Source organism: Mus caroli, unplaced genomic scaffold (genome assembly GCF_978045245.1).
Source record: "Mus caroli unplaced genomic scaffold, Mus_caroli_1 scaffold_4, whole genome shotgun sequence".
Lineage (NCBI taxonomy): Eukaryota > Metazoa > Chordata > Mammalia > Rodentia > Muridae > Mus > Mus caroli.
The window spans coordinates 79,083,768-79,109,682 of NW_028227259.1; the positions used below are offsets into that span (position 1 = coordinate 79,083,768).

The 25,915-nt window shown below is 41.7% G+C and overlaps 1 protein-coding gene across 1 annotated transcript; it reads left to right on the forward strand.

Moving 5' to 3' along the window:
• The first annotated feature begins 298 nt into the window (after positions 1 to 298).
• Exoc1l (exocyst complex component 1 like) lies at positions 299 to 25,673 on the forward strand. Its single transcript, XM_021163959.2, has 3 exons — positions 299 to 419; positions 15,497 to 15,627; positions 25,407 to 25,673. The coding sequence occupies exons 1-3, from the start codon at positions 299 to 301 to the stop codon at positions 25,671 to 25,673; spliced, it is 519 nt and encodes a 172-aa protein (XP_021019618.1).
• Positions 25,674 to 25,915: the final 242 nt, after the last annotated feature.

Here is a 25,915-nt window from a genome sequence, read left to right on the forward strand (position 1 = left end):
CCTGCTGCAGGCAGACCAGATGCTGAAAGTAGATTATGAGGGTTAATACCGGGTTCGGGCTGCTGAGGTGGGGCTGCCAGTGAGCAGGCACCCACTGACAGGAGCCTGGCCTTTTGCTACCAGTAAGAAGGTAAAGAGAGTGGGAACCCGGAGGCTTGCACACCCAAAGGAGACATCTAAGCTGCAGCAAGCAGCAGCAGCAGCAGCAGCAGCAGCAGCAGCAGCAGCAGCAGCAGCAGCAGCAGCAGCAGCAAGGGAAGTAAGCTTAAACCAAAACAGGAGCCAGGTGGAACCGGAGATGTCATCGCTGGTGAAGGAAGACTTGGAGAAAAAACTGTTTAAGCCGCTGGCGCAGAATCTCTGCGAGTTTATTGAGATCGAGGTCTCTGTCCAGGACAGGTATTTCCTCTGTGTGTCAGGTGAGCAGCACTTTCTGATATTGTTTCAAAATGTAAAGAGCTCAAAGGAGCGTAAGGGGTAGAGGGGAATCGTATCTGCCTCCCTACCCAACTCAGACATGCACGTATTTTCTGGAGAGTGTAGCCAAGTAATATTCTACAGACTTTTAAAGCACGAAAGTGAACCAAAAGAGCATGTTAGACAACATGAATCGTTCAGAAGCAAAACTGGGTCTGTCCTTCTCGTGGTTTAATCGGGTTTTTTTCCCCCTCCAATCTTTTATCTGATTTGCTTCACAGCATACGATTTTGTTGTAATAAGGCTTACTTTTAAAAATTCAATAGCGTTCAGAATATGATTAAATGCACTGCAGAACCAAATTATACAGCCATTCTCAATGGCTTTTTGTCCTGGAACATAAACAGAACCGAGGACTTTTCTCCTGAGGACCTATTGAGACTTCATGGTAGTTTATTTTGAAGAAAAAAAATTCTCTTTTAAAAGATTCTCCTGCATATGCCTTTGGACATACCTGTGAGGGCATTTTGAGGGACATACATCCTGCATACATCTGTGAGTTGAAGGTTCAGACTGAATAAAAAGGAAGAATTCAGACTCTTTTTTAAAAATTTAAAAAGATAAAATAAAAGATTCTCCTGCAGAAAAACAATACCAATACTTTAATGGTAGAAATTAGTCCATGAAGACAGAACTTTACAGGTGAGGGGACAGTCCCTAATGTAGACATCTGATATAAACAGTATTTAGTAAAAATAAATATTTCCTTCCTGTTTTTATAATATGTGAGAATTATCTATGTCCTGGCTTTTACATTAGTTATGATTTTCTAAACCTTTTATGAATTTAGATGGAAATGTTGGTTTGGTGTCATTGCTGAGTGTGATATGTAGCTCTCCCTTTTCCTGGCCCATGCCTCTCAGAGCCCTTCAGGGGCTTGGCAAACAGCACTCAGAAACTGACCACTCAGAAAGTGATTGCTGAGCTGTTCCTCTTTAAGGCAAGCATATATTTTCAGACAACTATTATCTCTATTTACCTAATAACTGGTTTAGAAAAGCTTTTGAAGGTGTCAAGAGGAAGTCAAGTATCTTTGAAAAAAGTTCTAAAAATTCTTTAAAAGTTTATCATTTCTAATACATGTGAAAGTATGTATCCAACAATAAGAACGGTAATACTTATCTAATAACTAAGCATATTTTACTTCATATATGAAATATGGAGCTTTGGTGTATCAACAAATAGAAGGGACTTAATTGGCTCATAAAAATAAATTTAAAAAGTAAATAAATTAAAATGTAAAAAAGTAAATTAAAATTACTTAATGGATCACACTGGGTCCTCACCACCAAATCACTGAATCAAGAGGTATTTTTATCCACTATGCTAGAGAGGATGCCCATTCTAACATAAAGTATAGGAATGTTTACCTGTTATGAGTCCTGCTTTGTCAAAGTAACTTCTCATTAGGTGGCACTGGTAGTTTTTTAAAAGAAAAAATGTAAAAATAAAAAAGCCAGAATATGTTATGGATCTAATTTACCAAACAAATCTTACCGACTCCCTTCAAAAATTATATAATTAACTAAATTTGTTCTAAGTTTAAATATACATGTACATATATACATATTATATAACTCATGTGTATATTATGCATATGCTATATGTATATAAATATATATACTTACGGATATATATATATATATATATATATATATATATATGTATGTATATTTAAACTTTTGGAAGGTATTCAGTGATTCTGATGTGTACTAAGGAAATCAAGCTCTTCTCTGAGACAAGGAAGAGATGATGTCACAGTGTGCAACATAATGTTAACACACCAAGCTTTGTTAGTTTCACCACTTTCATAGTTATATGTCACGCCCATCAGTCTGGGAGCCCTTTCCAAAAGTGTAACACGTTTTAACATGACCATTACAAACCATTTCAACAAAACAGCAGTTTAAATGATGCTTGACAGGTCTAAGAGTGTGACCATGCTTTCCCTGGAGAGCATGAACCAAGCAAGTCACTGGATACTTGTTGAAGCAGGTGACTCCATACTTTGAGCATTGTCTGTCTTCAGGGAGGAGAGTCACGTGACTTCAGGGGCCTTCATGCTCTTTAGTCCATGGGTTCTTCCTTATGAGACCTATTGGTCCAGAGTCGTTACATTCCACCATGCATTTTTCTGATTAAAGAGAATATATTTAAACATGGTTGAACTGCCTTCTTATCTAAATAGGGTCCATCCTTTGCAACCATCTCAAAACAAGGATTGTTTTCTATTAAATCTTAGTAATTCTATGACTGATATCAAAATAAGACATTATAAACTCAAGGTCCCTCTCAGTAGTTAGTTACAAGGCACATTGAGCATTCTCGGAGACCTACATCCTCTGCATCTCAGGCTTTTCATAATAATTTCTCCCTGGGACTAGTCTATCCTTGTGGGAACTAAAGGGGTGTGTAGGGGAAGGGGAGGTGAGGATAGCCCACGTCCGGCCAGAGTTCCTCCTATGCTCTGGGCAGGCAGATGTGGGAGGACTGCCAGATGCTTTCCACTGGGCCCTGGGTGGGCATCTAAGCCACTGACTCCACTCGACGGGGGGTAGACAAGGGGCAGCCCCTGACCGGGGGGCCAGGATGACACCCTGTGCCCCAGAGTTATGGGGAGAGGGCTGAAGGAGAGAGGTTCCCATGCAGGCGAGAGTAAGCACAGCGGGCCTTGATGAACAGAGACAGTCTATGGTTTTAGAGCTTTATTGTAAAAAGGCAGGGAGAAGGGAAAGAAGGTAAGAGAGAGAGAGAGAGAGAGAGAGAGACCAGCCATGGCCAGGAGGAGAGAAAAGGGGAAAGTAGAGAGAGAGAAGAAAGGCTAGAGAGTAAGAGGGAGAGAGGAAGAGAGTGCGGAGAGGAGAGGAGAGGAGACAGGAAGAAGAGTGTAAGGGGAGTAAGAGTGTGAGGTGGGGCCAAGCAGCCCCTCCTATGGTGTGCTGTTATCTTTACTGTTGCTAGGTAACTGGGAGGAGGCTAGCCTGAAGGTCAGAAGCTAGGGATATTGTCTACATGACTACTAACCATGCTTCTCTTGTGGGGTCTGAGGGGGACGGTAACTTTGACAGGAGCCAAGGTTCCAGGAGACACGAGAGAACTCCTTCTGTCCCATGTAGGTGAATTATCACCACCGGGTCTTGGGGTTCAGCATCTAGCCTCCACTGGAAACCAGACTGTCTGTGCATAGGCCAATGCTCCACATATCCCAACTGAAAGCACCACCCTTTCCTGGCAGATAAAGGCAGTATCTTCTGGTGAAGGAAGGAGGTCTGTTGCCTGCAGGTGGGAGGAAAGAATAAGTCACCTGTGTAATGAGAAGAATGGAAACCTGTGTTGTAGCATTAGCTAACGCTAAGTGGGAAGGAAAGGGGCATGGTGGGGCAGGCCAGGAAACTCTTGACATCAGAGCTCATTGTGAAGCCTAGTTGTTGCCTATCAGCTGTGAAACTGCGGATAAGATAAAGAGGCTCTATGGGCTCACTGATGACAGTGCGCATGTGTACTCCGAGTGGTTGTGACAGCATGTTCAAGGCTTGCACAAGCTCAAGCTAAATAAAACCCCACGTAGAAAGGGGAGGTGGCCATGAATCCCTTCCCTAGCTGAGGAGCTATTGGCAACTTATGGCTGCTGGGAGAAGGAGAGACAGTTCTCTTTAAGGGCCTGGCCCTTGGTGGGCTGACCACGTGCCAGTGGATGGCTGCCCATCTAAGAGCCTGAGAAGCACAAACTAGACTTTAAAAGGGGAAGGGGCAACATAAAGTTGAGTGTATAGGTAAGGTAGGGAATGAATCCGGGAATTTCTAGGAGATAGGCAAATTGATCAAAATACACTGTATGACATTCTCAAAAAAAAAAAAAAAAACAATGAAAAATTTAAACACCTATGAAGTATACAATTCTCCCTTCTTAATTTTTATTAGTGATAATTTATATTCTAAGTAAAAAATGTAGAGCCTTAAAAGAGGTAGCTTAAAGTTTTAAAATATATAGAAAAATATTTAATGTCAATATATATGCATATAAATATTGGATTATGTATATACACATATGCTGTAAGTTTATGTTCATAGCTAAAAAAAGCAAAAAATAGATATACTTTTACCTTCTAAATTATACACATATTCACATATAGATTATTTTATATGTTCTTATACTTTCAAGAAAATATTTTTCAATCTTTTTTTTTTGTTTCAGTAAAAATCACTTTATTGTAACGAACTCACAAATACAAACATTATGCAGCTAGATTAATATGGCCAGTCAAACACTTGGCTAGTTTCAATGCTATGCATTTTATTAATTAATTTGTATATTCACTTACATACCAATTGCAGCTTCTCCTCCCTCCTCTTCTCCCAGTTCCTCTCACCTTACTTTCTCCCCTCCCCACTTTCTCCTCAGAGAAGGGGAGTCTTCCCATGGATACCAACCCACTTGGCATATTAAGTTTCAGTAGGACTAGGCACATCCTCTCCTATTGAGGCTAGACAAGGCAGCCCAGTTAGGGGAAAGGGATCCAAAGGCAGGCAACTGAGTTAGAGACAGGCCCTGGTCCTGCTGTTAGGAGGCCCACATGAAGACCAAGCTGCACATGGGTTACATATGTGCAGAAGGCCTAGGTCTGTCCCATGCATGATCTGTGGTTGGTGCTTCAGCCTCTGTGAGGCCCTATGGGCCCAGGTTAGTTGATTCTGTAGGTTTTCTTGTGCTGTCCTTGACCTCTCTGTCTCCTTTGATCCTTCCTCCCCCTCTTCCATAAGATTCACCAATGTTTGGCTGTGGGCCTCTGCCTCTGTTTCCATCAGTTACTGGGTGAACCCTCTCTGATGACAGTTATGCTAGGCTCCTGTCTGCAAGTGTAGCAGAGTAGTGTTATATGCAAGTAGAGCATTAATAACGTCAGGTGTGGGGCTCTCACGGCATGGGTTTCAAGTTGGGCCAGTCGTTGGTTGGCCCTTTCCTCAATTTCTGTTCCATCTTTATCCCTACACACCTTGTAGGCAGGACAAATTGTGGGAGGAAGATTTTTGAGGCTGTATTTTTTTCTTTTACATTTCTTTTTTTAAATTAAAAATTGTTTTTTTTCCCATACAATATGTTTTCTTTTGATCATGTTTAACCCTACCCCAACTCCTCCCGGATACTCCCCACCTCCCTACCCACCCAGCTTTATGTCCTTCCTCCTCCACCTCTCTCCTTCCCCTGCTCTCTCCCTCCCCTCTCACATGCCTTTTTAAAAAATCAAAACCAGATAAGACACAAAAAATTAAATCAAAACAAATAAGCAAAATACTGATAAGAGCAAAAATGCTGAAACAGAGGCGGGGGGGGGGGAGTTCTCAAAAATACCACTGAGTCCATTTTAGCTTGGCTCACTATTCCTGGGCTTACCCTGGAGCATGGTGGCTATTCCAGTGTGATGACACTGGAGAAACTTTCCCTTTGACAGCAGGTATCAATTGCAAATAGCTTCCTGATTAGGGGCAGTAACCCATGTCTACTTCCCCCTGAGTGCTGAGACCCCATCTGTCTTGAACCTGTGTAGGTCCACTGTGTGCTGCCACAGTCTCTGAGAAACTCTGCGTCTCCGTGAGCTTCGGTACAGTGAGAATGGCCATTCTGAAGCTGTGGGACTTCGTTTAGGGTTCTTCATTTTCACTGCTAATTACATTTTTATGCCGTTATCCCCCACAAGAAGAGAAGAAAAGAAAACCATGACAGAGTTGAAACAAGAAACGCATTTAGCTTCATAGACTCTTTTGTGCCTCCGATGTCTTTTTGCCCATATTGTGTCCTTCCTTGTGACCTAGTGTTACCCTTTCTTAGCCTCTCTTCTAAATGTTGTACTGTACCTACGTTTACAGCTGTTTACTTAGATGGACTTAGAATGTATACTATTAAGTGAGGTAACCCAACCTCACAGAGACAAAAAACAGCGTGCTCTCCTTCATGCTGGTCCTCCTAGCCTATAGTGTAGGCACTCATAAGCCCTTCATGAATGCTAATTTCAAAATAAGTGACACTTGTCAGAGTTAAGAAGACAATGAGCGTCACCTTTTCTTTTTTCTTACATTTTTTTTTAGAAAGGTTTTTTTGTGTAGTGTTCTGGAACTTGCTCTATAGACCCGGCTGGCTTCGAACTCACAGAAGTACCTGCTTCTGTCTCCCAAGTGCTGGGATTAAAGGTGTGAGCCACCACCACTGAACTAAGCATAATTTTTCTACACATTAGGTTTTGCTGCCACCCAGAACGTTTTTTCTCTGTGATCCAAAGAACAATTGAGTCACATTCCTTATAAAGGATTGTTCGATAAAATAATACACAGAGGGCGCTGCTGAAAAGCACTTTCCAAGGCTTCGTTCAGAACCTCTGTGGGCAAATCCATGACCTGCCAGAATCTTATTCACAGAGAACACAGATCTAAAAGGTATTTAAACCTTTCAATCTCACCAAATAGCGTAAACTTCTCAACACTCACTTGAGAAGAGTCCTGCTGGTGAATAAATATGTGTGAGAATAAAGTATGGGATACTATCTTAAAAAGTTTTCATATACATAAAAAATGTTATCATCATAGCAGAATAACCATTCATGGGCCATAATATATCCAAACTGCCACATATACACCCTGAGCAGAGAGCAGAGCACAGCCAGTATGTGCATTTGTTTTCATTCCATAATAAAGCCATGAACACACTGCACAGTATAGAAGTCTGTATCCCCAAAGAGAACACATTATCCTTGGACTGCCCTTCCATTGTCTATTGTTAAAAGAGGGGATTAATGCAGAGTTAGTTCATGAAACAAATGTGCAACTTACTAAAATTGCATAAACACAAGTGATCACATGACTTGGTTACAATCAAAATTGTGATATACAAAATCTTGATTATCAAAGTAAATTCTCCCCCACCCCTCTCTCCCTCTCCCTCTCCCCCCCACTTCTCTCTCTCACACACACAGAATGCCCATGCATGAACAAAGTGCATTCGTGGATTATCGCCTTCTCTAAGGAGAGATGTAAATAAAGATATCCTAACTTTCCAAATCAGAGTACACAGTACAGAGAGCAGTGAGCTCTTCTGGGTCCTCTTGTCTCCTTACAGTTGTGATATCATGTCTGTTGGCAAAAGGCTTGGCTATCTAAGCTGATGTGTTATCTTTATCATTAAACTCAACAGCAGGCTCAGGAGCTAGCTCAGTGGGTAACCTGCTTACCATGTGAGCACCAACACCTGAGTTCCATCCCCAGAACCTGGCATGGCTGCGTGTTCTTGTAATTCCCATACTTGGGAGGCAGAAGAAGGGTCAACCTTGAATGAGAGATTTTCAGGCCAGTAAGAGACCCTATCTCAAAAAATAAGATGGATGGTGTCCTGGGGAATGATATCTGAAGTTCACAAACACGTGCACATACACGCGTGCACATAAATGTGTGCACACACAGAGAGATTCATAACTATAAACACAGAACACACACATACTAAACAAATAACATCAACAACACAGAATATATCCTCATCAATTAGTTATCTGAGACAGATTTTCCCGTGGTTAACTGAGCACTTTGCAGATGTCAGAATCAAAATGACCTACCAGTCCAAGCTCCATCATTTGCAGCATGCATAGAAACCTAAAAGTTTTGACGAAGGAACAAATACTCAATCTTTTTCATTATTAAGATGTAGTAGTGTGGATGACACAAAAGGGAGAGGTGTGAGGTGTGCCCACGCAGGGTCAGGGTTCACATAAGGCCATTTCTATGATGTATTCCTTTTCAGCCCCATGCGGATGAGACGTGTTGCCGATGAGGAAGCCATGGTCACAAGGACTTAGTAATTAGCCTAAAGGTTCCAGGCTAACTTTACGATCCGATTCCTGAGAATTAGAATCATTCTAATTCTGAACCTAAAGTTCTTTCTGCTTCCCCACCTCTTCTAACTGCTAAGACTAGCGGCACCTCTTAGCGCATGCGCAGAAACGTCAAGAACTTGAAAAGTGTTAACTCATTACGGTTGCCCAAGATCACCAACCGGTAGACGGCAGATGGAGACTTCAGAGCCAGCTCCATCTATGCCTAACAGTTCTGCCATGTTGCTTTCAATAGGCACATTGAGACTATTCTAGAATGGAGCCGATTAGACAAACCTGGCACAAACCCCACTGGGGGGCTATTTTTTGTTTCCTTGGCACTTTTGTTCCTACAAAATCAGTTTCTTTCTCGTCCACATGTCTTGTTTTTCTGTAAGTTCACCAATAACACAGGCCCTAAGTTGCTTAAAGCCAGTCATTTTAATATTTTAAAGACTCACAGTATAGCCTGAAATGGATTTTATAGATGTTTCTAGAAATTTTTATTTGAAAATACGATTTTGGTAAATCAACCATAGCCTTCTCAACAACCGCAAGGCATTAGCAATGTCACCTGGCATTTCGCTGAGGCTTTTCAAAAGGATTTCATGATAACTTCTGCTACTATTTAATTTAAATGATGAAAACCACTACATAACACTGGATTGTGAAACAAAAGAGGCATCTACTTATTTAATGCATTTCTGTGTGACTTAATTGTGAGTTTCACATTTCCTCGATCCTGACTAATTATTTTAAATCAATTGGCCAGTTCTTTTCCCATTAGCCTCCTAAATACTGGTGGGTCTTTTAAAGGCGATGGAAGAATTTATTAATGACAAAGCGTACAGTAAAATTAAAATAATGGTGGTTACAAGCTTGGAATTCTGAAAATATCTACTAAAATATAAAACTGGACAGGGGGTGAGGGGAGGACACGGACAGAATAAAATCTTAAGCCCAGAACAGGTTGCTTCTGAAATTTCCCAGGTTTGTAGATACCTCTCTCTAAACCATAGTTACAAAACAGATCCTCTAAGGAAGAGAAAACAGCTCTCTACCGTTTACACTTTATAAACACATTGGGGTTTTTAAGACACTGTGATAAATTCCCATTCTGCAACTGTGTTAATGTGGAGATGGCCACTTAATTCCAGCTGGCAGCAAGGCTCAAGTATGGGAATTAGGGATTGGGTCAACTCCAGCCTCAGCCGACTCCTCTGACTCACGGCTAAAGAGAACCCTCGGAGCATCCTTAGCGCTAAAGCAGATTATTTTGTCCCATTAAGGAGGCTGCTCTCTCTTGGTCCTACATCATCTTACAGAAGCCTAACTTTTAGACAGGCCCTGTTTTCTGAACCTAGATTAAAGGGAGAATGGCCGTTATAGATGACTGGTAGGGCTTTCTTGACATCTCTTTTTCCTTTCCCTACCTCCAACCCATCCTTTATGGAACCTCCCCAAAGGAAGTTTTAATGTTTTCATAACTTCTTAAAATGCTGAGAAGACATGACTGTTGTTGAATGTGTGGCCCTAAACAGGACATGGACACACACCTTGCACGGGCGGGGAAACAGCAGGAAGAATGTGAGGAAAGATCGTAAGAGCCAGAAGATGGACAGGCATGCTGTGGAATGTGGTCCTCTGAATACTACATGACTGCTGCACGCACCAGCACAGCACAGCTGTGGCTACCTGAAGAACACACACACACACAGAGAGAGAGAGAGAGAGAGAGAACGTGGCCCTAGTCAGGGAGAGGAAGGAAGTCAGCAGGAGGGGAAAGGGGATAAGACAGGGTCATGGGAATAAATACAACACACACATTTGTACATGTGTATGAAACTGACAAAAATTAAATAAATACATAGACTATAAGATGTCATAAGTTAAATATATTTAATTTTAATTAATAAATTACCTGCATGCATGCATGCATATATATATATATATATATATATATATATATATATATTCCGAATAAAGTAAAGAGTAAATATCTTTTCTTCATTAAAAAAAAAAGAATGTTCTAAAATTTAAACCAAAGCCTCTCCACTTCTTTAAAATCTTTCAGGGACACCTCCTATATGTACAGTTTTCAGAATAACTAACACCTGAGTCTATTCTAGTCCTTTCAGGAACTAACTCCTCCCTAACCTTCTTCCTACCAACCTGTCTATATTCTTGCTTCACACCCGCAATACCCAATACTTGCCATGACACGAAAGTGCTGGGTGTTTCATGCCTGTGAACCCACACGTTCCTAAAATGGCCTTTATCCCTTTCTTCATACAAGTAAACTCTGTTGCCTTTTACAACTCGGATTACCCCCTCCAGAGCCTTTCCTCCTGCGTTGGAGAGATAGCCACGCCCCTCCTCTATTGTCCTGGCCACGCCCTTCTTCGCCCTTGTCCAGGCCTCATTCGTAGCACAGTAGACCGCACCCTTCACATATTTTCTTCTGAAGCCTCCATTCTCTGCGGTCTCAGTGATAGCTGGAATGGTGCCTTATGGGAATTCATGGGCTGATTTGTTTTTTCCCAATTCCTAGCACAGTACTCGGTTCACAAGGGACTTTTAAATATTTATCAGCTTAATGAAATGAATGAGTGGCTCAGTAGATCCACAGCCAATCGGCTGGCTTTTATAACTTGTAGACTATGCCATGGGACTTGCTCCTTGAAATCATGCTTTCACACAATGACCAATTATTTCTCCAAATCTCTTTACCCCTATTGTCTCTCGGTCCATTTCTTGCTAGTGAAGTCGGTGAGATGGGGCAATAACAGAGTCCTGAGGTGGATCATCTGACTCAGTGGTTCTTAACTGTCCTAATGCTGTGACCCCCTAATACAGTTCCTTATGTGGTCACCCCCAACTGTACTGGTTGGTTTTGTGTGTTATCCTGACATCAGAGAAGATGGAGCCTCAGTTGTGGAAATGCCTCCATGAGATCCAGATGTAAGGCATTTTCTCAATTAGTGATCAATGGGAGAGGATCCAGCCCTTTGGGTGTGGTGCCATCCCTGGATTCTATAAGAAAGCAGTCTGAGCAAGCCAGGGGAAGCAAGTCAGTAAGTAGCACCCCTCCATGGCTTCTGCATCAGCTCCTGCATCCAGGATCCTGCCCTATTTGAGTTTTTGTACTATGATGGTTTGTGTATGCTTGGCCCAGGGAGTGGCACTGTTAGGAGGTGTGGCCTTGTTGGAGTAGGTGTGTCACTGTGGGCATTGGCTTAAGACCCTCATCCTAGCTGCCTGGAAGTCAGTCTTCTAGCAGCCTTCAGATGAAGATGAGAACTCTCAGTTCTGCCTGCACCATGCCTGCCTGGATGCTGCCATGCTCCCACCTTGATGATAATGGACTGAACCTCTGAACCTGTAAGCCAGCCTCAAATAAATGTTGTCTATGAGTTGCCTTGGTCATGGTGTCTGTTCACAGCAGTAAAACCCTAACTAAGACATGTTCTGACTTTCCTTTGGTGATAAACAGCAATGTGGACATGTAAGCCAAATAATCCCTTTCTTCCCTAACTTGCTTTTTGCTCACAGTGTTTGTTGCAGCTGTAGAAACCCTAAGACCCCAATCATGAAAGAATTTTCATTGCTACTTTATAACTAAGTTTGCTACTGTTATGAATTGTACTGTAACTATTTTTGGAAACAGGTTTGCCAGAGGGATCATAACCCACAGGTTGAGAACCGCTCTTCTAACTTGACAGACACAGCTGCCTCCGATCGATCGGAAGCTATGAAACCTTCAGTGCCTCGACTTCATCCCGCCAGCCCACTGCCTGCTCTCTTGTCTTCGCCTTTTCCCAAAGCTAATATCTAGGTCCATGTGCACGGCTCTTCTTTGGGGCTAGAGAAATACACAAGTGTAGAAACCGATCTATAGAAACCGATTCGAGAGTCTCGGCCTCCGCTGGCCCCAAGTTAAGACCTATAATTGATGTCTTTTCTAGTCAATTACTCAATTACTTCCTCTGCACTCCAAATTTGTCATCTCTTCTCTCCCAAATCTCTAGAATATGTAGTTTACATCATACCCTTTAGACACCCCCCCCCCACTCCTCCTGCTAGCTCTTAAAATCTTACCTGGCCCAGGGCCCAGCACACAGTGTATTTGTGCATGGAGTCCTCTGCAAGCCGCTTTCTCCAGTCACTGTAGAGAGACAGTCTTCAGGACAGGAGCTTCCCCAGGTCAGATTCCTCAGGTCAGATTCAGACCCATGCCTCTCTGTCTTACCTCCCTGGATCCACAGGATTCTTCTCAAACTTTGAGCTATCTTATTATCTGATTTCCATAGCATCACGCAGTTGGGCCTGCCTCTCCCTTTCTACTCTAGCCTCTCGGCTGCCATCTTTTCTCTACACTACCTCACCTCATTCATCTGAAAACATGCCCACTAATCTAACTTTGGAAGCCATTCCACATACACACAAGAATCTCAAACCATTCCAAACCTTGAAACTTCCATCTCAAATCCTTCTGAGGCCCCTTGCAGATGCTTCTGTGTGCATCAAAGCTCTTTATCCTGCCATTGGCCCCTCCCCCTCCCCCTTTCCATTTGGATTTGGTATCATTGTTTAGTTTCCTTTTTGTAGCATCCTAAGCCAACCCTATCAAAGCTTCACCTGGAACTTTACCTCAATTTGTTGATTTCTGTTTACCAACCACACACCATTTACTCTGAGGCTACCAATATCCTTTGGCAAACAGAAAACTCTCAAAGCCATGAATTTCTACTGGGCACTTTCCCAAGTCACATGTGTGCTTTAATTTTTCCTTACGAGTCAGATTTGCTCCCATGTTCCCTTTATAACATCAGTGAGTGATAGTTCTTCTTTAGAGGGTAATTAGCTCGTGTAAACCACACTGCACGATGTCAAGATTTGACTCTAGAACATCACACACCAGAGCTCACAGAGTACCATCTCTCCCAAGGTCCTTCACCTCCTCTTCCTTCTCTAATGAGATCTACGCATTGTGCTACCAGAAAACTTCTTTCATGGGGTGCCATTTTATCGATCCCTGGCTCACAAAGGGAAGGGTGACTATTGACTAGGTGTCCCCATGTGAGCTTGCCCAGAGTGCCTGACACAATGCCCCAATGTGGCACATGTCACCTGGCTCAGACTCCCTTCCTAGGAGGCTGAACCCACTTGACATCACCTCTGCATTCAGCTGGTCGATTTGGGATTCCCAGTTTTGGATTCTCCAGCAGATGGATCTTAAGCATCACAACTCCCGGGTGGTTATACACCTCCTTTGAAGTACAAAGTCTTTCAAAGCATTTTAACAACCCTCCAGACCTAGTTAATCTTATTGTCTACCATATCTTAATACAGAACAATCTAAATAGTCCACCTTCTGGCTTTTCTCTGGTAAAATGTAGGCTCCGCTGTCTGTTTCCTCATGCTGACCTCTCCCTAGGGGTGTCCACATGGTAATACTCTATTTTCAAATCAAATAGTCTGCACCTACTACACATCTATGCTTGTAACTATATTGCAATTACTTTATATCTACATAACTAGAAGCTCACACGTCTTAGTGTGTTTTGTGCTACTACAACAAACTACTTGTAACTTAGTGATTTATAAAGAAGAGAGGTGAGTTTCTTAGAGCTCTGGGAAGATGAGGATTCCAAGACTCAGAAGCTGGCATCTGGTGAGGGCCCTCTGGTTGCGTGGTCTGTGGGGGAAGACAAACAACTGTGAAACAGTGATGGTGAGAAGGAGAGAGGAAGAAAGCAATGCAGGCATTAGAGCAAGCATCCTTTTATTAGGAGCACACTCCCACAAAAGCTACCTCTGATCCTCTCACGAGGCCTCTGACCATCATGACCCAATCCTAAAGGCCTCACCTCTTAACATTGTTTCAATGTAGATGGAGTGTCAAGCGCTAGAACTTGGAGGGCCCATTCAAATCACAGCAGCATGCCAAAGGAAACCTTCCAGAACGAGAAGGAATCTTTTCTCAAAACAAATTCCAGTCTCACTGGAAGACACAATCAGAAGACACAATCAGCTTACCGCTCTCCAGGTGACACTAATGACCTGAAAAAGGAAACTTTAAACATTATATCCCATCTGTCACATCTTTATAATAACCTAGTAGATAAGACTCCAGGGATAGTCTTGTCTTCTTACTAAAATCCTGAGCATCTTCAGGGCAGAAGCCAGACTTCTTATCTCTGCAGCATTCATAATCTATTCAGCAAATAGAAAGTACTCGGAATATCCTGAGTAGTTCCTGACTCGTTGATAATTTTTTAAAAAGATTTATTTACTTTATGCATATGAGTACACCATCGCTGTCTTCAGACACACCAGAAGAGGGCATCAAATTCCATTACAAATGGTTGTAAGTCACCATGTGGTTGCTGGGAATTGAACTCAGGACCTCTGGAAGAGCAGTTGATGCTATTAACTGCTGAGCCATCTGTCCAGCCCTCATTGATAATTTTAATAGAAGAACCAATATTCCAAGGAGACCAGAGACAAATGATTTTAGGAGCAGACAATTATTATTCTCATTTTGTTCACATTAAGTAGGGAAAGATTTCCTCCAGGCCTTTCACAGTAGAATGTTAGAACAGCCTGTTCTGGGGGCACACTCTGAACACTGGACTTGGAGAGGCATATGTGAGAGGGTTGACAGTACCACGTGGGTCACTGGAATCTGTGTCACAGGAACTTCTGCATTCAAAGTCTCACGGCAGGTTTAGAAGGTAGTGTCACCACTTGCTTGGTTTGGTAGCTCTTCAACACTGAATTGCTGTTCCAGCAGAGCCTTTTGCTACTTGTACAATATTTTTTCATATCACCATCAGCTAAAAGTCTAACTTTTAGTGGACATTTTGTCTTCTGCTATCTGCTTAAGGCTCAGCCTTTCATTTTCTGCCCCAAGTTGGACACCCTTCCCCACAAAGCTCAGAGTTCAAACTACGTTGCTTGGACAGACAATTGTCACAGAATAAGGTTAAGTCTTGAGCAAACCTGCGGCATGCTCAGTTACACCAGGACTCACATGAGGAATGTATTTATAATTTGGGTACAAGGTCATTAAAGAAAAGGGAGATAAATAAATACTGAAATGTGACTTGGAGAATTTTTAAAGTAAGAGATTGTATTGTCTAAGTGTTTTTTCTCTCCTACAGTGACCAAAACTGATGAAGTAAAAATCACCATGGTGAAGCACTACAGAGTAGGGCTGGATGAGAAGTATGAAGTAACAAAAAGGTGGTCCTTGAGTGATCTGCGGATGATTGACGGAAAAGAAGCAGATACCGTAAGTGTTAGCATCTTATAAAGGCAGCACAGGATCAATACATGGGAGATCGTTAAGTTCGATGTCCTACTTTATAGATTCTTGGCATGTACAAAGTGTGAAGATGACATTTTGCTGTTCTTAAGTGGTATGGATTAATTTCCTGGGGTGATCTATATCGGCTTTTATGATTTGCTTTTATGAGTTGGAATCTGAGTTTTGTCTATTAAATTTAAAAGGCATCTTTCCTAAGTTGTTCTTGACAGGTTAAACGCAATCTACCAGTCGATCCTGCAACTTTAGATGAAACTTTCTCAAACAGATGACATTTCTGATGCCCCTTTCTCAAACCTAGCTTGTTATTGTTGCTTTGTTCTGTTTGCTTTACTGTGGTTAAGTTTGGGGGATTCCTTCCTTCTGGCAGCGAGTATACACTCAGCAAGCCCACTTCATCTTCCAGAAGGATTTCATTGAAAACCTACAGACTTAGAGTTGAAAGGGGACAGAGTGGCTGTCCCCGTCTCCTCCCCTGTCACTTGGTCAATCTGTGCTTGCACTCGTCTGTTGATCGAGAGGCCATTCCTCACCACTGACCTCTGTATGTCCACAGAGCTTACTCTCTTACTGTTTAGGTTCTGTCACTCCCAGCTCTTACCCCAGTTCCAGATTTCCCACTGAACAAATCCTACTCACAATTGTCCAACCCTGAAACACCTTCATTATGGTTGTAAATGCATGGTTGATGGGCTACCACATTCCCCTTTGGATAGAAAGCTCCTAAAATTCTGGGACCATGACTTCATTCTTTATTACGGCCTTTCTGTCTAATAAAGGACACAGTAAATATCTGTGGTGTTATGGTTGAATGAATCAAAACTTAAAGGAATTTGTTATTACTTAATGATAGCATATCCTTAGTGCATCCATTGATCCCGACCTATCGAGTATCCTCATGTCTTGATGCTTTATCATCGTTATGATGTAATACAGACTTAATACAACCTTAAAGACTTGGTCCAAGTCAATAACAAACTGGTAAAGCATATAAGGCCAAGTACTCACCTGTCAGGAATAGATGGTTACTGTTGCTACTGCTGTTAAACCTGCCATCAGCCAAGCTAAGTATTATATAATATATAATATACAACTGAATTTAGGTAATACATAATTTTACCTCATCATTTAGCCCCATGGATTAAATTTATTACTGCTATAACTTAATAGATGAAGAAAATAACATTTAAGAGACTAATTGGCCTGTTCTAGGCCACAGAACTTTCAAGTGGGAAAATCTAGACTCTCGGGAATCGATAAATTTATCTTCTCTCGATCTTTAGATCTGCAGGAATTCATATACTCATTCATTCTTCCGTCGCTTCTTGAGGATTTATAGACTATCAGGACCTACTAGCCTCTGATACTACAGTGCGTATTCAGACAGCCGTAAGCATTTGATGCTGCCATTAACTGATTGATTGTTCCAGTCAAGATGTCTGAACTGTGTCATTTTCCAGACTACCATGTTCTGTTATTACCTTCGTGCTCACCTAGAAACCCCACTTTTAAAACTGGGTGTATTTGCCAAGATGCTTGGCCAAATAATTGGGATATGCCATTGTTTTGTGACCTAAGTACTTAACATTTTTCTGAAAATATATTTTACCTAAATGTTGAAGACTTTAAAACTGATTAAGTATATTATGGCATGTCTACAAGTTAGATTAATTTGCACCCAATACAAAATGTTAAACCTTCTCTCTTACATGTAGGTATACATATGAGTCTATGCATTTAAATATGAAACAAACTTTAGTAATAATTTCCTGAGTGATAGTGGCACAATTTTTTTCTTTATAATACTTTTCTGCATTTACCAAATGTTTATCTTGCATTGACTGTTAGGTTTATCTCATCTATCTCATGTTTACCAATCCATGGGGTAGAAATCAGCCATCCTCGTTCACTGTTAGCCCATTTGTCTTTTGGCTTTTCCTTCTCCCATTCTCAAACACTACTCATGTCATAATTATTTCTGCCGAGCTTGGCCAGCCCCTGGGGACATATGAACGAAGCCTGACAGCCTCGATCCATTGGAAGCTGTTAACTGTGTTCTGTTTCTTCCCTACTTCTCTTGGACTCCAATTTCATTGCTAAATTATTGATTCTCCCCTTTTCACTCTGAAGATCCTGGTCTTCGATGGCGAAGCAGATAAAGAAGGGAAGCTCACCATTTCTGCCTCTCTCATCACTTAAGGACCCGCAGCACTGAATTGCTAGAATTCTCAATAATGTATTCTACAATACTCAAATAGTCGTCCTCCCAAAGATTTCTCTTCCTGGCTGTTCTGGGAATGTGTACCTCATTCTCTTGGGGTTGAACCCTCTGGAGTCAGCACTCATTGTGATTTTTATTAATGGCAATGATAAAGTGGTAAATAGAGTGACCTCAAACCAGTTGTCAACTTTAAAATAGATAGGACTGACATTGATTCAGTTTGTAAGGCATAAACAGAAGTTATCTGGGATTTGGAGAGTGACTGGTGTGAACAAGAGATGACTGGTGCCATATCACTGAGATGTCTTGAGAAGAGAGTGGGGCCTCTCTTCTTGTTCTGGGCTCTGCCAAGCACTACATGGGTCATCTGAGTGTCACCTCTTTGAAAACTGTTATCCCAATTATACATAAAGGGTTACTACAAATCCATGAGTTCCCTTCTCAGCTCTAGAATTTTAGCAGGGGGAAAAAAAGGAAGAAGAATAGGAAGGAAAGAGGGAGGAAAGAGACTGTATTCTATGTATATGCTTGCTTAGCCTCAATTATTCGGCTAAGGGAAAATATTGATCTTTTCTAAGTATTTCAAAGGCATGGAAGATTTTTTCCACAGGATGAGAGTCGAGTGTTGGGAGAGAGAACTACCTGAAGGCACAGTCAGTGTGATTCCCTTTGGTGGTGATTCCTTTTGGTGGCGATTCTCTGTAATTGTCCTTCAACTGTCAGAAGGACAGCTAGCAGACAGTTGTGAGGTGTGCCTTGCAGAACACTGCCTTGAAACCCTGGTATCTCTACACATCATTTATCTCTGTTTTGTAAACAGAGTCTTACTATATAGCTCAGGCTACCCTGAAACTCTTTATGCATCTCATACTGGCCTCAAAATCATAGGTAGCTCCCTCCATCAGCTTCCCAAGTGCTAGGATACACTGCTATGCTCAACCCAAATATTACTTTTTAAAAAGCATTGGTGTGTGTAGAGGAGGGGCAGGTATGCAGGTATGTGTGTAAATGTGCTTGCCCAAGTATGTGCTGGCCAGGAGTCATCTTTGGGTTTCATCTTTTGTTTCTTTGTTTGGTTGGTTGGTTTTGGTTTTTCAAGATAGGGTTTCTCTATGTAGCCATGGCTATCCTGGAATTCACAATGTACACAAGGCTGGCCTTGAACTCAGAGGTTTGCCTACTTCTTCCTCCCAAGTGCTTAGATTACAGATGTGCATCACCACTGTCCAGCTGTTCTTTGCTTTTCTTTGAGGCAAGGTCTCTCAACAAACCTGGGACTTGCCATTTTTGTCTGCACCTACCAGTATAGTCCCAGCAATCCTGAGCCTTTGCAAAACACCTATCTTGGCTTCCCCGCTTCTCTTCCCAGCACTGGGGTTATAGGTGCAGGTCACCATGCCTGGATTCTTACATGAGTGTTCGGGATTTGAACTCAGGTACTCACTCTTGTACAGCAAGCACTTACCTGATGAGACATTTCTCCAGCCTCTAGTGAGTACAGCTTGAGTTTTGGGTTTTTTGGGTTTTTTGTTTGTTTGTTTGCTTGCTTTGTTTTGGGTTTTTTTTTTTGCTTTGTTTGTTTATTTTAAATATTGAGTATATAAACTAAGGAAATGTTTCGACATCAGGTAACAAAGTCTGGGCAGATCTTAGGAAGGCACCTTCCATTTATTTAGCTGTGTACTAGCAGCTTATATAACTGATCTCACAAAAATGTCACAGTCACCATGCTGTCTACAATGATGGTCTAACAGGAGGGTCAGAGTACATAAATAATTTCCTGGGGTTATAACAGGAACTTAAGTGATCAATGTTCTTGTGTGGGTTGGACCCTGTCAATTTCTTTGTTATTTAGGGCAATGCTTAATGCCATCCCTCTACTCACAGATACGCTTCACATCAGCCTAGCACACATTTGCTGAGAACTTAGTAGTTGTAATGGATTAAACACTAGGAACAAGAAACAAATATCTTAAACTCTTTGCCCTCCAGGCTAGTTAGAAGCTGGGCAGTAATGTATTTTGTAAATGGAAATGCATTTTGGACACTACCACAAAGCGTTTTTTATTACAAACAGCAGGGATTGTCGTTGTTTTAACACATAATCCAAAAAAAAAAATCACTAGAAACAGCATGAGCTATCTCAGTTTTGGGGTTTTTGCCCATATCAGTCAAAGGATTTGATGGGTCTCGTTCCTCTGCCAAAGCTTATTCCACATTGTTAACTTCAAAGTTATCACGTTGGTGAACAGTACAAATCAAAGGGTAAGTTAGCTATTCTGTGCTTCCTCCAAAATGGCATGCAGGGCCCACTTTTTAATCCACACAGGGAGAGACATATTAGGTCCCCCAGAATACTGCAGGTGAGTTTTCTCTCCTCTTCTGTCCTTACTTATACTCTAAAATTTACTGGGAAAACTTGCCAACTACTTCTACGACGTTTTATTTGTACAACTGAAAAGACACGCATGTTCCAATGTTGGTTCTGTTTACTTTTTCTTTTCCTTTTATTGAAAATAGATGGTTTTTCCCTCATACACTATATCCTGATTACAGTCCCCCCCCTCTACTCCTCCCAGCCCTTCCTCTCCTCCCCTCTCATCCAGACTCACCACCCCCCTTTCTGTCTCTCACTAGAAAACAAACAGGCTTCTATGGGATAATAATAAAGTAAACAAAATTATCTAAGATTAAAAACAAAACTAACACATCAAAATTGGTCAAAATAAATAAACAGAAGGGGGGAAAAAAGCCCAAGAGAAGACACAAGAAAAGAAAGACTCACTCATTTGCACACTCAGGAACCCCATGAAAACACTAAGAAGAAACATATATGTAATTATATAATTAATATATTATATTAATTATAAACTTGATATATAATTAATTATATTAATATAGTAAGAATTAATTTAAAAAAAAACAGGAAGAGCCCTAACACTATATTATGAGACCAGGAACCTCCAAAGATGCTATTTTATTGAGTTTGTCTCCTGTTGGCCGTCTACTGCTGGGCATGCAGCCTACCCTTAAGAGTAGCTTCTTCCCCAGTGAGCTTTCCCTTGGGAGAAACCAAATTTTCGATAGTATGGTTATCAATTGGAGACTGTCCTTTTGGCTCTGGTGCTGAGCCATGCGTGCTGCTCGGTCTCTGTGACGTCATCGTGCTGACCCAGAGGGCCTTGTCTTCTTGGTGTCTCTGCCCTCTTTGGCTCTTAACACTTTTTACACCTCTCTTCCTCAGAGTTACCGGAGCCCTGAAGGAAAGGATTTGACAAAGACACCCATTTAGGGCTGAGCAAGACTGATCTATGACTATAGCAAGATATCATTAAGAGTTATCTCATTGCTAAGTTTGGGTGGTTTTGTTGTTGGTTGTTTGGGTTGGGTTGTTTTTTTTTTTGTTTTGTTTTGTATTTTTTGTTTGTTGTTTTGAACAATAATATTGAGTTTTACCTCAATCTATTTATCTATTTATATTATTTATCTAATCTCAGGTTCTTGGTCACCCGGACAGTGTTAGGTACAGGTTCCTACTGTGGAGTTGGCCTTAAGTCAGACCAGACATCGGTTGGTCATTCCCACAGACTCAGTGCCACCATTGCCATAGCTTATCTTGCAGCCAGGACAGCACTGTAGATCCAAGGGTTTGTGGCTGGGTTGGCGGTTACCCTTCTTCTTTGGTAGCATGCAGAGCACCTTCCTATAACAAAGACACTACCAAATAGGAGCAAAGGCTCTGTGTAGGCACCAGCTCAGCTTCTCCATATTCAAAGAGTTCTGTGAGTGTTGTTTTTAGCAATGGGTCCTTGCCATCAGTTGTGGGGAGTAATCTATAGTTTTGTCAATAGCCTGGGTTGTTTGAGGATTCCCATGGGATCCCTTTGGCTAACAAATCAATTTGATGTGACTGAATCTAGTACTGGAAGCTTTATTTAGTGGCAAGAGATGGCCAGCTGGGGGGTCCATCTCCCCATTATTTGATGATTTAATTTAAATTACCTTCATATATGTGCATGTTTTAGAAAGCTTCTACTGATGAGGTTTCCATACTATCCACCCACCATGGTCCTTACTTTTAGCTGCCTCTCCCTGTAGCATCTCCTTTGATCCTCCTCCTCCTCCTTCCCTCTCTCCATTTGATCCTCTCATTCCAGCCTCTGCCCCACCTCCTCCATAACGATCTCTATTTCTTTTTCCTTGGGAGAAAGAGCCATCATCACCTCATCACCCTCCTCTTTATCAAACCTCTGTGGTTCCATGCATTGTGGTTTGGTTATCATTGACTTAAAAGCTAACATCCACATATCAGTGAATGGGCTACCTCATTCAGGGTGTGTGGGTTTGTGTTTGGTTTTGTTTTTTTTTAATTCATCCACTTACCTGCAGCTTCATGGTTCTGCCTTTTAATCCTCCCTTGTGTAAATGTATCACATTTTCTTTATCCTTTTGTTGAAAGACACCTACCTCATTTCCAGTTTCTGGCTATTATAAATAGAGCAGCAACGACCACGGTACAGCAAGTGTCTCTGTGGGAGGATGAAGCATCATTTGGGTGTACACCTAAGAGTTCTGTTGCTGGATATTGGGATAGACCCAGTCCCACCATCCTGAGGATCTGCCACACTGATTTCCACATAACTTGTACACGTTTGCATTCCCACCAGCAACGAATGTGTGTTCCCCTTGCTCCACTTGCTTGAGAGCATGAACTGGCACTGGTGCTCTTGATCATAGCCACTATGTCAGGTGAAATCTCAATATACTTTTGACTTGCATTTCCCTGATAATTAAGGATATTGAATGTTCCTTTAAGTGTTTCTCAGCCATTTGAATTTTCACTTTTGAGAATCTTCTGTTTAGATCTGTACCCCTGTTTTAATTGTGTTATTTGTTTTGGCTTGTTTTTCAATATCTAATATTTTTAATTCTTTATATATTTTGGATATTAGCCCTCTACTGATATATAGTTGGTAAAAATCTTTTCCTGTTCTGTAGGTTGCCACTTTGTCCAAATGACAGTGTCCTTTGCTGTGCAGACGCTTCTCCATTTCATGAGGTCCAATTCATTAATTGTTGATCTTCATGCCCGTGCTAACAGTGTTCTGTTCAGAAAGACGTCTCCAGTGCCAATGAGTTCAAGACTATTCCCTACTTTCTCTTCTAGCAGGTTCAGTGTATCTGGTTTTAAGTTGAGGTCTTTAATTTATTTGGATTTGAGTTTTGTGTAAGGTGATAAGCATGAGTCTACAGCATGACTCTACGTGGATTCTTCTATATGCAGCTATCCAGTTTGACGAACATTGTTTCTTGAAGGTGTTGTCTTTTTCTGGTATGTATTTCTGGCTTCTTTATTAAAAAAAAAAGTAAGGTGTCAATTTATGCCTGGATCTTCAATTCAAATCCATTGATCAACCATGCTATTTTGTTACTATAGCTCTATAGTACATTTTGAGGTCAAGGACAGTGATACCTCCAGTAGTTCTTTTATTTAACTCATTATTGTTTTAGCTAGCCTGCTTAGGGTGTACACCTAAGAGTTCTGTTGCTGGATATTGGGATAGATCCAGTCCCACCATCCTGAGGATCTGCCACACTGATTTCCACATAACTTGTACACGTTTGCATTCCCACCAGCAACGAATGTGTGTTCCCCTTGCTCCACTTGCTTGAGAGCATGAGCTGGCACTGGTGCTCTTGATCATAGCCACTATGTCAGGTGAAATCTCAATATACTTTTGACTTGCATTTCCCTGATAATTAAGGATATTGAATGTTCCTTTAAGTGTTTCTCTGTCTCTTTCTCTGTCTCTTTCTCTCTTTGTATCTGTCTGTCTGTCTGTCTGTCTGTCTCTCTCTCTCTCTCTCTCTCTCTCTCTCTCTGTGTGTGTGTGTTTCTATATAAAGCTAAAGATTGTCTTTTCAAGATCTGTGAAGAATTGTTTTTGGAATTTTGATAGGGATTGCATTGAATCTGTAGATTGTTCTTGGTGGGATGGCCATTTTTACAATATGAGTCCTACTGATTCATAAGCATGGAAGATCTTTCCATCTCCTGATGTGTTCTTTAATTTCTTCCTCTACTGTCCTAAAGTTTTTATTATACAAGTCTTTACTTGCTGGGTTAAAGTTACCTGGAGAATTTATGTTATTTAAGAGTATTGTAAAAGGTGTTGTTTCGCTGATCTCATTCTTGGTCAGCTTGTTGGTTTTTATATAGGGAAGATTGTAATTCTAGGTGCTGAGATCTGGAATTGTTTTTGCTGGGTGTGTGCTTTGTTCTGTAACTTCTGTTGCCCTCTCTGATGCTCAGGAGAGGGTGGTGGCAGAGTGTTGCCTGGTAGGAAATTCTTCTGGGATCCTGAGAGGTGTGGCCATTAAGGTTTCTGATTAAAATATGTTCCTAGGTATTGGGAGTTGACACTTAGGAAAAGGATGTGTTAGGGAGGGTTGATGGGGAGGAAGGAAAGCAAGGTGTTCTGTAGGAGGCAGGTGGGGCCTTGTGCTCACAGATGACACACCAGGGGGAACTGGGAATGTTAAACACGCAGGGGTATCTCTTCAAAGGGAGAGATGGATACCTGTTTTCTGCTGGCAGTGGATATGATTAATAGCCTAGTGACGTTTGCACTATCTGTGTGTCCCAAGACTACATCCTCCCCTAGAGAGTTATCTTGCATTTGTTTCCTCAATCAATCTATAGGACCTATGTTTGTGAAAGATGTTATTTGAACTTTACAAAAAGTTTCAATAGAGTCATGTCTTAAGCTTTGTCATACATATGGGATTGAGTTCATTATAACTTGGAAACATTTTACCAAATTGTCTAAAAGAAACTACTGGAGGTCAGACTTTCAATATTTGAACCAACGCTGGCTACTGAGCCATGTTCTGCTGAATTGCCTTCTTGCCTCCGGGACAGTCACCAAAAGTGTTCCTCTAAGATCTATAGAGAGGCAGAGTGTGAGGAGAGGCCACAACAGCTAGTGTGCTACAGAGCCGAGGATGAGACTGGGGGATTGGATATGGAGGAGAGGGGGTGGGGAGTGAAGATCTGAAGCTCCCCGACCTGCTTGGTTGGCAGGTTCCCAGGGGATGCCTGCTGTAGCTGGGAACTGAGATAAAGCATTGAATGTGGATATAGGGCTTGGGGTGGAGTGGAAGATCTGTGTGATCCAATGGAGATGGGAGGAGGTGTTCTGCTACAGAGCTGGGGATAAGCTGGGGCTAGATTTAGAAGAATGGAGGGAAAGGTGAAGAAGATCTGCAGTTAGCCTACCTGCTTCCCTGGCTTGGGTGGCCTGTGGGTTCCCAGGACTCCTCCTGGAGTTGGGGTAAAGCAATGATTGTACCGTTGATTTGAAGAGGTAAGTCAGCTTGGGTGCTCCTAGCTTTGGAAAGCTGATCTGTAGATTTGAGAACTATGTCTGAGAGTGGTACGGTCAGTAGGCACAGTCAGCAGAGTATGGGAATCTGGGCATTGGCCTTGAGTAAAAAGTAAATCAGGTCCCTATTTCTCTTCTAGGACAATCCATTTTTTGATCTGCACTTCAAGAAAGTCTACAGCTTGGAGGCCTACAGCTGTGCCTCTAAGTACTCCTTTGCTCGGACAGTGAGCAGGCTGAACCACGTGTATCTTAAGAAGGATTTACACATGGTCAACTTTGATTCTACTTACATTAACGATGACTCCATTTGGTCCTCCAACAACAAGGACTGCCTGGTCCTCATGAGAATATGCTTTTACGCTTTCAATCTTGTGTGCTTGTCCTTGTGTCCCCTGCCACTTTGAAGATGTAACCCAAAGCCCTTCTTCCACGTCTGAAGAAAATGGCTCACCAAGTGAATGCCGACAGCCAAAAGTTTGTTTTGCCTCTTCACTGATGGGTGTTATTTATACTAAAATTAAAAAAAAAAAGGCTTTGGGAATGGAAGTAAAATGTGCTTTAGTGCAGCCGTTCAACAATTGAGACTCTGTAGGCCCACTGTGTTCTTTATTAACTTTGGAAAGTGTTGCATGGTTTGAGCTAAATT